Source organism: Anarrhichthys ocellatus, unplaced genomic scaffold (assembly GCF_004355925.1).
Source record: "Anarrhichthys ocellatus isolate YVR2014 unplaced genomic scaffold, GSC_Weel_1.0 scaffold777, whole genome shotgun sequence".
NCBI classification, from domain to species: Eukaryota; Metazoa; Chordata; class Actinopteri; order Perciformes; family Anarhichadidae; genus Anarrhichthys; species Anarrhichthys ocellatus.
In genome coordinates, this window is record NW_022280751.1 from 5898 (window position 1) to 19201 (window position 13304).

The 13304-nt window shown below is 45.4% G+C and overlaps 1 protein-coding gene and 1 pseudogene across 1 annotated transcript; one reads left to right on the top strand and one right to left on the bottom strand.

Moving 5' to 3' along the window:
• The first annotated feature begins 1494 nt into the window (after window positions 1–1494).
• Window positions 1495–3403, top strand: LOC116376994 (olfactory receptor 11A1-like; annotated as a pseudogene).
• Window positions 3404–7915: 4512 nt separating this feature from the next.
• Window positions 7916–9323, bottom strand: LOC116376993 (olfactory receptor 10A6-like). The gene has a single exon (XM_031838511.1). The coding sequence runs from the start codon at window positions 9187–9189 to the stop codon at window positions 8287–8289; it is 903 nt and encodes a 300-aa protein (XP_031694371.1). The 5' UTR covers window positions 9190–9323; the 3' UTR covers window positions 7916–8286.
• Between the last annotated feature and the right edge of the window lie 3981 nt (window positions 9324–13304).

Below are 13304 nucleotides of genomic sequence, written 5' to 3' on the forward strand. Positions count from 1 at the left end.
GATCAAATGATCAACTTCTTTATTAATGAAATATTTATGAGACTAAATACATAACTGAACTACTTCACAGGAAAAAAATGAATAAACAATAAAATAAACAATGAATGAAGAATATGATGAAGAGTACAAAGGAGGTAGAATCAGTGACTCATATCATTGATTAATGTCTATAAATTTAATTTGACGCTTTTACCTTAAATTAGCTCAAATTATTTATGCAGCGTTCAGCAGCTGATAGATTGGGAAGCACCTTCATATTAATTGTGAAATATAAATATAAATAAATGTAATTTAGATCATTAGGTCTAAGATATTTCTGTCAAAGATTATTTTATTATGTGACTTAAATTAGTTTGTTTTAGGAACATCAAACTCATTCACATCTGGATATTGTGTTGTTTTCACCTGATGGCTCCGATGGGCAGATGTGTTCAAACCGCTGAGGTTCAGGAAATCTTTGGCCTTAAAATACGTACGTCAACAATGTAACAAGAAAACACGTCACAAGCGTAACTAATAATACGCAACAACACTATGGGTTGTATGTTCGGCATCGTGGGACCATCCTCCTCCTGCTACATTACATAAACTACACATTTCATAATTACATTACATTACATTACATTACATTACAGTCATTTAGCAGACGCTTTTATCCAAAGCGACTTACAATTCAGAGTCTATCACATTTCTACACCGTAGGCTCAGCTACGGGAGCAATTTATAATATCTTATGATATATATAATATCATAATGAGGCCACTCTGCTGCTGCAGGTGTCTGGAAGTTTGAAAGAAGTCAAAGCAGAGTTCAGCTGGAGAGATTCACAGTCGGACTGCAGATGGTAAAATCTCATTCACACACAATGTCACGAAGGTGTTTAGTCATTTCTGAGCTGAGGGTTCTATTGACTTTGAAACTGTTCGTTTGGGGTTGTTTGAAAATCACTTTAATGAAGCTGTTCAGTGCCGTTATGCCGAGCTCTGTTCATGTGTGCTTCATGTTTCAGCTTCACATTGTTCCAGACAAGCAGACGTTTAAAACAGACACGTTATAATACAGACACTACTGTACACCAGTGGTGGGCCGTCAGGGCCTGCAAGGCCTTCTCTGCTGGCCTAAACAGAATCACAAAGTTATATCTATTTTATAATTTAATAATTGTTCTTAAATACACTACATGGGAGTGATGGTGGGTCCCACAGCCAGACCAGCTGAGAACCACTGTCCTCCATGAGTGCAGAAAACATTATATTTTCCTGAATATAAGCTTCTGCATTTTCCAGATGCTTTGGTACTATTCAAACATATTGCAAGTCTCGTACTGAATGTTACGTACATTTAATACGTACATAGTTACAGTCTTAGAAACTGATAATATCTGTGGCGCCATCATGTGGTTATAAGGTGGTATTTCAGCTGCAGGACAGCTGTGAAGGCCTAGGTATAAAATGCACGGCCCACCACTGCTGTTCTGTGTTCAGTAGAGTGATGATGATCAACTCAACATACGTTTCTTATTTTACACTTGCTGCCTACATTGACACGGAGCTTTTTAAATACCTGTTTTTCATGATTGTTATGTTTTTATTAGTGCCAGGGCAACAATTAAAATATTTAATCGCGATTAATCGCATGGATTTTTTGCGTTATGGCAAAGTTCAATAATGAATTCAAAAGTAGTGTATTGCGCACTTTTATTTTAAAAGTACTGCTATATGAACAAAAGGGCAATAACATTTGGTTCACGAGATGCAGGTAGCATGTTTTATACTTAATGTGAATATAATTCATACTTTGTTGGCATCTTATTCTGAAAACCGGATGTTCGTCTGAAGAAACCGGATGTTGTCTCACGTTAATGTTTCCGCTAACTTTCAAAGTCCTTCACTCGCTCCCGATCTGTGCCGTTTAAATGCGTTTACCGTGAATGTCAGTATAGAGGAGCACTAACATGTAAGTGTCTGCTGAGTTGACCACGGAGATCTGAGTGTCTGCTGACTTTACCACAGCGATGTCCAGTAGTCTCCAGGGAGAGCAACAGCTGGTGCAGCTTCTCTCTTAATTTCTGCCCCCCCGACCAGAAGCGGAAGTCGCCTTTTCTCTACGGCAACCCCGAAGGGACATCATATCTCTAATACAAAACGATAAACATGAGACAGTCTGTTACAATAATAATACATTTAAAATACTTAACTGTTTTTTTTGTTGTTTTTTTGTTGTTGTTTTTTAATTATTATTATTTTTTTTTTTTTCCCATCTCAAAAGGCTCAAGGACATACACACAGACACACACACACACACACACACACACACACACACAGTCACACACAACTGACTATAGGATGTTTGCTGGCTTTTATCCCACTGTTCTTGTCATCCTCTTGTTGTTATGTATATGTATTGTCTCTTGTCTTTCAATTAAAAAATAAAAATAAAATAAAATAAAATAATAGTAATAAATTTAAAAATGCGTTAACGCGAGATAAAATAATTGTCGGCTTTAATTAATGAATGCGTTAACGCGAAATTAACGCGTTGACTTGCCCAGCACTAGTTTTTATATATGTTAATTGTTGGTTCCAACCTTCTGCTGATTGTGGTGATCTGTATGAACAGAAACTTACATGAACCTATGTACCTTTTTCTCTGCAGCCTGTTTGTAAATGAACTGTTTGGTAGTACAGGGTTGTTTCCATTCCTTCTGCTTCAGATCCTCTCTGACATTCACACTGTTTCTGCTCCAGTTTGTTTCCTGCAGATCTTCTGTTTGTACACTTATGGCAATGTACAGTTTTATAACTTAGCCATCATGTCTTATGACAGATATCTTGCTATCTGTTGTCCTCTACAATATAACACACGTATGAGTAATAAGAAAGTTGCCACTCTTATTGCTGTGACATGGTTGCTCATATTCATTGAGAATGGTTTCACTCTGACTTTGATCGTTCCTCTCCAGCTGTGTGGGAACATCATTAACAAAGTCTACTGTGACAACTACTCTGTTGTTAAACTGGCCTGTTATGACACGACGGTCAATAATGTCTTTGGACTCGTTGTTAGTGTCTTCTCAGTCTTTGGGCCTCTAACTTTAATCCTTTACTCTTACGTGAGGATCTTTAGAGTTTGTTTCTCTGGTTGTAAACAGACCAGACAGGAAGCTGTCAGTACCTGCACACCTCACCTCGCTTCTCTGCTCAACTTCTCTTTTGGAGCTTGTTTTGAAATATTACAGAGCAGATTTGATATGAACGGTGTTCCCAACATATTGCGTATTTTTTTATTGATGTACTTCCTCACATGCCCGCCGCTCTTCAACCCTTTAATGTACGGACTGAATCTGTCTAAAATACGTGTTTCATGTCAAAATCAGATTTCAAATGTAGGCTCTCAGCATTAGCATTAGCATCAGCAGCCTATTCTCTTTAATGATACGGACCTTTGTGTTTAAAACACATTTACTCAGACTTGTTTTGCTTTTGTGAACACAGAGACGTGATGTCCTCAGTTTTAGAAACAGCTGCATCATGTTGTGTCAGATTTGAGAAATGAGACAAAATGTATTTAATAGCAAAGGGGAAATCAAAAGTACTATGTAAACAAAAAATATCATGTTTACTAAGACAGAATGCTAAAACTCGGGCATGGGAGGAGTTCGGGGAGGCCATGGAGAAGGACTTTCGGTTGGCCTCAAGGAGGTTCTGGCAAACCATCCGACGGCTCAGGAAGGGAAAGCAGGGCTTACCCCAGGCTGTTCTCAGCAGGGGGGGGGGAACTGCTAACCCGGACAGGGGACATCGTCGGGCGGTGGAAAGAGCACTTTGAGGAACTCCTAAACCCGACCAACATGTCCTCTGCAGAGGAGGCAGCACCTGAGGACCTAGGGGAAGGCTCACCCATATCCCTGGCAGAGGTCGCTGAGGTAGTTAAAAAGCTCCTTGGTGGCAAGGCGCCGGGGGTGGATGAGATCCGCCCTGAGATGCTGAAAGCGCTGGACATAGTTGGGCTGTCCTGGCTGACACACCTCTTCAATGTCGCATGGGGGTCGGGATCAGTGCCCATGGAATGGCAGACCGGGGTGGTGGTTCCCATCTTCAAAAAGGAGGACCGGAGAGTGTGCTCGAATTACCGGGGTATCGCACTACTCAGCCTCCCGGGGAAGGCTTATGCCAGGGTGCTGGAAAGGAGGCTCTGACCGCTTGTCGAACCTCGGATTCAAGAGGAGCAGTGCGGATTCCGTCCCGGCCGTGGAACAGTGGACCAGCTCTTTACCCTCGCAAGACTACTGGAGGGGTTCTGAGAGTTTGCCCAACCAGTCTACATGTGCTTTGTGGACTTGGAGAAGGCTTTCGACCGGGTCCCTCGGGGGTTCTTGTGGGGGGTGCTGCAGGAGTATGGGGTGCCGGACCCGTTACAACGGGCGATACGGTCTCTGTACGACTGCAGTAGGAGCTGTGTCCGCATTCTCGGTAATAAGTCAGACATATTCCCGGTGGGTGTGGCCTCCGCAGGGCTGCCCTTTGTCACCGGTCCTGTTCGTGACTTTCATGGACAGGATATCTAGGCGCAGCCTCGGGGGGGAGAACGTCAGGTTCGCCTGGGGGATCGCCTCTCTGCTGTTTGCAGATGATGTGGTCCTGTTAGCCTCCTCGAATCATGACCTCCAGCATTCACTGGGGCGGTTTGCAGCCGAGTGTGAAGCGGTGGGGATGAGAGTTAGCACCTCCAAATCAGAGGCCATGGTTCTCTGCCGGAAACCGGTGGATTGCTCCCTCCAGGTGAGGACGGAGTGCCTACCTCAAGCGAAGGAGTTTAAGTATCTCGGGGTCTTGTTCACGAGTGAGGGTAAGATGGACCGGGAGATCGACAGACGGATCGGTGCGGCTGCAGCAGTAAAGCAGGCGCTGCACCGGACCGTCTTGGTGAAGAGGGAGCTGAGCCGGAAGGCAAAGCTTTCAATTTACCACTCGGTCTACGTTCCTACCCTCACCTATGGTCACGAACTCTGGGTCGTGACCGAAAGGACAAGGTCGCGGCTACAAGCGGCCGAAATGAGCTTCCTCCGTAGGGTGGCCGGGCTCAGCCTTAGAGATAGGGTAAGGAGCTCGGTCATCAGGAGGGAGCTTGGAGTCGAACCGCTACTCCTTCGCGTCGAAAGGAGTCAGCTGAGGTGGTTCGGGCATCTAATTAGGATGCCTCCTGGACACCTCCCACTGGAGGTTTTCCAGGCACGTCCAACTGGGAAGAGACCCCGGGGAAGACCCAGAACGCGCTGGAGGGATTACATCTCCCAGCTGGCCTGGGAACGCCTCGGGATCCTCCAGAATGAGCTGGAACATGTTGCCAGTGAGAGGGAGGTCTGGGTCAGCCTACTTGGCCTGCTGCCACCGCGACCCGACCCCGGATAAGCGGAGGAAAATGGATGGATGGATGGTGTTGGAGTAGCATCCAAAGTGAATCATGATAGTTTCTACCAGTTGTCTGGACTTTAACCATCATCTGGTGGTGGACTTCACTCTCCTCCGGTACCAGTGAACATCCAGGGAACGGACATGGAGATGGTGAGATCAGGAAGCATTAACAAAATAAAACGCTAAATAAAAATAAGTCATTAAGATAAAATTCACACATAACTCAACAGAATCGTTAGATGACAAACAAAATATAAATATTACAAATCTAAAATAGGAAATAATAATAAAGTACATTTTTAACTGTTACACAGGAACATAACGGCAGTCGGTGACTTGCAATCATAGATCCAGACGAACATTAATGGGACATAGATGCACACAGATGGAGAGGGGAGCTGAGTGCATCATGGGAAGTCTCCTGTCTGTCTAGGCCCATAGCAGCATAATGAATAAATGAATATTTCATGTTTGTGTCTGGTGTCTTTACATTGACTAACAACAAAGCAAACATCCTGGCATGTAAGCCCACCATCACCTAACAGCACATTTAACAAACATAATCATAAACATCAAAATATCAACAGGAGATATCCCACAATGGAAAAACTACAGAAACACAGCCCGCTCAGCACACATCCAAACAAGACCAAATCTACATCTCTTAGTGCCAAAACAGCGTATATGTGATCCAGTTCATGAACCAATACTCTGCAGAGAGACTCTTCTCCTCATGTCTCAAGCTTTAGCAAGATATTCAGAAAATAAAGAAACACATGATCAAAGATGTATTTAATCGATGCAGTTAATGGAGCGGATCTACAATCTTTTATTTATCTAATGAGCGTTGCTGGAGGGAGCCTGGTGTCTAACATGTTACTGCCAGCGGCTGCCTCTCTGTGCTCATGTTTCACATGCTGTCTGGTTGTTACAGAAAAGAAAAGATAAGATCTTCATTGACCCCCAGAAGGGAATTCAAATGTTAAAGCAGTACAAGGACCAGACTGCAGAGGGAAGAAAAAGATCCAAACGTGTTTAAAATGAAATAAATAACAGAAGACATTGTTTTAGAATGACATCCACAACTATAACAGCTGAGGCCACATGATCGTGAACATTACAAATATGATAGTTGTGCAAATTCATCAGACTTGTTAAAACCTCTTGTACACGACGCCCCCAAATGTGGGGGCTCTCGGGCTTAAGGGGGGTAGCAAATATCGTCCAAAAAATGCTCATATTGAGAGCGAATATTGTGCATGTATACATTTTATATACCGGATTAAACAGCAACGTATGGGCAACACTATCGTATAAGTCACTTTTTACACACTCCAAACACAACTATACACTACTAATATAAGCAACTAGAAAATGTGGCATAATACCACGTATTTCTGGCCACAAATCGGCGTTCTATTTACTGCGCTTCGATATTCCAACAACAAGCTAACGGCTACACGGCCGATCAATACATCGCCGAGCATGAGAATTGGACGCAGAACCCATACATACCTTCGGATTTTCTCTCCGTGAAACCAGTACAAAGCTGTGAGCCAACAACGCCAGTACAATACATCACTTCACCGGAAAAAATCATAGCCAGCAGCTCACCTTTATGAAGAATCACGAAAGGAATGGCATAATTATCCTGTTCAAAGCTACAAACATTGTTGCTAAGTACATCCTGTCTGTTTCTCGTCTGTTTCCTGTAGAAGGGGGGTCAATCTAACTTGCTGGACCCGTGGGTGGGTGGTCAGACTTTTGGCGAATGGAATTTTACGTTTTTGGATGCGCAGCACTCTGCATTTTTACTGGCTGAAAGTTCTGTCAATCAACACCCGGCTTCCACTACCGCCTTCCCAAGACTCTGATGCGTCGAAGGCGGGCTCATTGACTGAAATCGACCGATGATAGGCTGAGCTAGAGCCCCATACACACACAGCAACTGGAATTCAGACGAGAAAATCCCATGGATGAGAGCCAGAAACAGGCTCTGAGAGGACCCTGGCTCTCAAAATGATGCCAAACGGCTGTATTTGGATGTATTGAATAATATGAGTGATAAAAAAGTGAAATATATAGTTATATAGTATATAAAAGTACAATGTAAGAGCTGCAACAGCTGGTTCCAAAATGACGACCTCGCGTGACCTCTCTGTACTAAAAGCCTCTTACTCTTCACTTTATTCCAGCCAAACGTTATTCTACGATTACTGATCAGTTGTGCTATGATTTGGGAGAGTTTTTAGGCTCTCAGCTGCATTATTTCAAAAACATAATATCAATAAAAGGCGAACCTGAATATTTTCAATTTGAGCTGTGTAATATCTTCATGTACTATATTAACCAGCAATATACACACAATATTTACCCATCTGAACAATCTCAAAGTGTTATCTGATTATAGCATTAAAAATGATTAAAATAGACCTTGTAGTTACAGAATTTAAGTCTCTTTAGTATGGGTATGCCTTTTTCGAGCAGAGGCCTAAAAATAGGGCTAGTGTTTATTAAAGTAGTTAAGTGAATTGTTAACTGCATAAGATAATGAAGAAGAGATATGAATCTGTCGTTTATGTACTATAATGTAATATAATATCAATCTAAATATATGTATATGGGTGTAATTGTAAATTAGATTTGAAGCTTAACTTTCTCTGACATGGCTTTGTGCACCACTATCTCTATAAATACTGTTAGATTTGAGTGTCGTGGATGCTCCTCTGTTCACAGACAGAAGATGTACTTTATTTGTGTCATTGTAAGAAGCACAGATCTACATTACAGTAAACGGTCTGATTAAAATAACTAATCTATGAAAACCTGATGAAAAATGTTATATTATTAGTCTGCATTTGATATCAGACTTTTAAATATGACACGTATTTTGGACAGATTCAGGCCATACAGTACAGGGTTTAAAGAGCGGCGGGCATGTAAGAAAATACAACGATAGAAAGATTCTTAACACATTGGGTAAAGTGTTCATATTAAACCTGCTCTGTAATATTTCAAAGCAACCACCAACAGAAAAGTGCAAGAGAGAAGCGAGATGAGGTGTGCAGGTACTGACAGCTTTCTGTCTGGTCTGTTTACAACCAGAGAAACAAACTCTAAAGATCCTCACGTAAGAGTAAAGGATTAAAGTTAGAGGCCCAAAGATTGTGGTAAAAGTGGCAATAAGTCCATATACGTTAATCGCTTTGATGTCAGAGCAGAACAGCTTCACAACAGAGTGGGTATCACAGTAAACTTTGTAAATGGTGTTCCCACAGAGCTGCAAAGGAGAAGTCATAGACAGCAGAACAACCATTGCAAAACAAGGAAAAAACCATGTTAGAGCAATAAGAGTGGCAATCTTATTATTAGTCATACGTGTGTTGTATTGCAGAGGATAACAGATGGCAAGATATCGATCATAAGACATGACAGCTAAGTTAAAATACTCAACACCTGCATAACAGTGAACACAATAAATCTGCAGGAAACAAAGTGGAGCAGAAACAGTGTGAATGTCAGAGAGGATCTGAAGCAGAAGGAATGGAAACAACCCTGCACTACCAAACAGTTCATTTACAAACAGCCTGCAGAGAAAAAGGTACATAGGTTCATGTAAGCTTCTGTTCATACAGATCACCACAATCAGCAGAAGGTTGGAACCAACAATTAACATATATAAAAACATAACAATCATGAAAAACACGTATTTAAAAACCCCGGTGTCAAAGTAGGCACTAAGTATGAAATATGAAACCTGAGTGGAGTTTATCATGATCCTCACTTTGGTTTATGACAATATTACTGAGTTCACCAACAAATAATGATGTTAAGGTTTGTTACTCGTTTGTTAAAACGTCACTAGTTTAAGTTTAGACTCTGTTGTCACAATGTGCAACTTAAACACCAAACACACATGACCATAGGTCGAAACTCATTGATGCCTTTTATACTTTTCAAGACAGAGGACATCCACAGCAGCAGAATGACGTCATTGTAAAAGGTCCTATTGAGAGCGACTGATTGTCAGCAAACAAAAGACAACTTTGCAGAATGCATTTAGAACATTTTAAGACATTTTAGAAAGACAATCAGAATCAGAACCGTTTATTGCCATGGTATGTTGAACATACGAGGAATTTGACATGACGGGAGATGCAAACATTTAACAATCAACACAGTGCAAAGTAGAAACATATTCAAATGTACAGAAAGATATAAAATAAAGTAAAATATAAAATAAAGTGAAATATAAAATAAAGCGAAATATAAAATAAAGTGAAATATAAAATAAAGTAAAATATAAAATAAAGTGCACAAACGAACAGATAACACGACCATAAACATGTGAGATGTAAGTGTAATGTAAAAGTGTCGAGTGTAATTAAATAAGAACCTAGAATGGATGTGCAGGGGAGTGACCATGTGACAGCTCAGGGTCTCGTCAACAACACTGCCGAGGTTCGCCACACCCCGGCGAATCAGAACCAGATCCTCACCACCTTGATCGATCAGGTACAGCAACTCACGGCAGCCACAGCTCAGACCAACGGACGTCACCTGCTTCGATCCCTGCTGGAATTGATCCAGCACATTCTACGGCGTTCTCGGAGCCCCGGCTGGGGGAGCCAGAACGTTACGCTGGGGATCCTGAGGGTTGCAACGCATTCCTGACGAACTGTTCCATCCTGTTTTTGTTGCAGCCCCGCACCTTCACGTCAGAAGACGCCAGGGTGGCGTTTACCATCAACCACCTGACGGGGAGAGCTCGCCTGTGGGGAACGGCGGAATGGGATCATCGTACTCCTGCCTGTGCTTCCTTCCAGTCCTTCTCCGACGAACTACGCAAGGTTTTCAGAGTGGTGTTCATGGGACCGGACATCACCGGAGGGCTAATGAGGCTTCAGCAGCCCAATCTAGCAGATTACGTCAAGGACGAACTAATCTCGTTCAAGCTACCCACATCTCTGGACGGACTTATCGAAATAACCACCAGTTTGGACCTGGATGCGGCGACATCCAGGTCAGGCGCTCGGCAAGGCGTCTGGAACAGTCAAGTCAAGGGCAACCATCTCGCTTTCCTCGTGCTACAGTGCCGGAGTACACGCCGACTCAGCGGCTTCCTCAAGGGAACGAAGCCATGCAAGTGGGACGTACTGGACTATCTACGGAGGAATGATAGTGGCGGCGACGGGGCAATCTCTGCATGTACTGTGGCCAGGCAGGTCATTTTGCTCACCATTGCCCGTTAAAAGCCCGGGATCACCAGTAAATAAAGAAGTACTGGTGAGCTGAGCAGTTTCCCGAAACCCTCGTCTGTCAACGACCACTTTTCCACGCCCAGCTACTTCTCACCGAGGGCTCACATACTATTTCCACCTTCATGGCCTCTGGAGCAGACGCGTCCTTTATGGACGAGGAACTCGTTACACAGTTGGGAATCGACCGGATACCTCTTCCCCAGTCTGTTCGTTCCAGCCAGTGCCCTGGACGGTCATCTTCTGGGGACAGTGACGCACCAAACCGTTCCGGTCCCAATGCTGCTGTCCGGCAACCACATCAGCTTCCACATCTTGCAAACCCCTCGCATCCCCCTCATTCTGGGATACCCCTGGCTGCGTTGACACAATCCTGATATCGACTGAACTACGGGGGCTTTTCGGGTTGGAGCCAGTCCTGTCATCTAGTCTGCCTGAAGCAAGCCGCCGCACCATGAGGTGCCTCGCTCACCAATTCCACGCCTGAACTTACGGGGGTACCCGCTGAATACTTGGACTTTAAGGAGGTTTTCAACAAATCTAAGGCCATGTCTCTGCCTCCCCACCATCCTTATGATTGTGCCATCGACCTCCATCCAGGTACGTTCCCACCTAAGGGACGCCTTTATTCCCCGTCTGCTCCTGAAAGAGAGGCGATGGACAATTACATTAACAACTCCCTGGCTTCCAGTCTCATATGCCCCTCGTCCTCTCCCGCAGGTGCTGGATTTTTCTTCGTGGAGAAAAAAGACAAGAACCTCATCGCCCCGGGTCCCGCAATGTCAAGCCTGATGCCCTTTCCCTTCAGTTCCAGGGGGAGGAAGAACCTACCTCTGGCTCCTCGTCCATCCTCCCTGCCTCCTGCCAAGTAGCCGTCCTCACCTGGGAGATTGAGGAATCGGTGAGGGCCGCGACTAGGGTTCAAGCCGGTCCCAGCGCATGCCCTCCTAACCACCTGTTCGTCCCTCAGGCCCTTCGGTCCGACGTCCTCCAGTGGGCACACTCCTCTCGACTTACCTGCCACTCGGGCATCCAGAGGACCCAGGACGTCCTGCGACAGCTTTTCTGGTGGGTCTCGCTCAACGAGGACACCAGGGAATTCATCAACGCCTGCCCAGTGTGCAATCAACATAAACCTTCCCACCAGGCTCCGGCCGGTCTCCTGCAGCCTCTCCCAGTGCCTCATCGTCCGTGGTCCCACATCTCCCTGGAGTTTGTCACCGGACTACCACCATCTGAGGGCCACACCGCCATTCTGACAGTGGTCGACAGATTCAGCAAACTGGCCCATTTTATCCCTCTACCCAAACTCCCATCTGCTAAGGAGACGGCAGAACTCATCTCCCTGCATATCTTCCGCCTGCATGGGATTCCAGTCGACGTAGTCTCCGACCGAGGTCCTCAGTTCATCTCCATCTTCTGGAGGGAATTCTGTGCTCTGCTGGGGGCCACTGTCAGTCTGTCCTCGGGGTTTCACCCACAATCCAACGGTCAGACGGAGAGGAAGAATCAGGAGATGGAAACAGCCCTCTGCTGCATGGTCTCCCAGAATCCTGCCTCCTGGTTCCGCCAGTTGATGTGGGTGGAGTATGCTCATAACACCCTGACCAGCTCCGCCACAGGCTTGTCACCGTTCCAGTGTGCTTATGGGTTCCAGCCACCTCTGTTCCCCGCATTAGAGAAGGAGGTTTCCTGCCCTTCTGTCCAGACATTCATCCGCCGCTGCCGCCAGACCTGGGCTAGGGCCCTAGCAACCCTGCTCCGGTCTGCGGACCGCTATACTACAGTGGCTAACTGTCACCGCACTCCATACCCTATCTACCAGGTGGGTCAGAGAGTGTGGCTGTCAACCCGGGACCTACCCTTGCGGGTGGAGTCCAAGAAGCTGGGCCCAAGGTTCATCAAGCCTTTCAAGATTGAGAGGATCATCAACCCGGCGGCAGTAAGGCTCAAGCTCCCCAAATCAATCCGCATCCACCCCACATTCCATGTATCCAAGGTCAAACCTGTCCGGGAGAGTCCCTTGGTGCCGGGTGCTCCGCCTCCTCGCCTCATCGAAGGAGGTCCGGTCTACACAGTTCATCGCCTGCTGCGCTCCCGCCACTGGGGGCAAGGTCTTCAGTACCTGGTGGACTGGTAAGGATATGGTCCGGAGGAGAGGCAATGGGTTTCCGCTCGGAACATCTGCAACCCCCGACTCATGGCCGGGTTTCATTGGCAGCACCCAGAACAACCGTCTAGGACCAAGACGACTGCCAGGAACACCCAGCAGTGTGGACTATGAGGGCCCTTCCTCCGGGCCCAAGGAACCCTACCACCAGAACCCCCCAACCCACCCGGCTGTGGACTCTGACTCTGCGGCCTCGGAGGAGTTCTTACCAAACCCGTTACAGAATGGTAGGAAATTGTCCTGGGGATGACAGAGTCAGTGGGGGTCCCGGGCTCTGTTAATGAGCCTAACTGCTGACGGGAAGAAACTGTTCATGTGGTGTGAGGTGTCTTGGTCCTGATGGACCTCAGCCTCCTACCAGATGGAAAGGGCATGAACAGTTTGTGTCCAGGGTGAGAGGGGTCAGCTACAATCTTTCTTGCTCGCTTCAGGGTCCTTGAAGCGAACAAGTCCTGGAGAGAT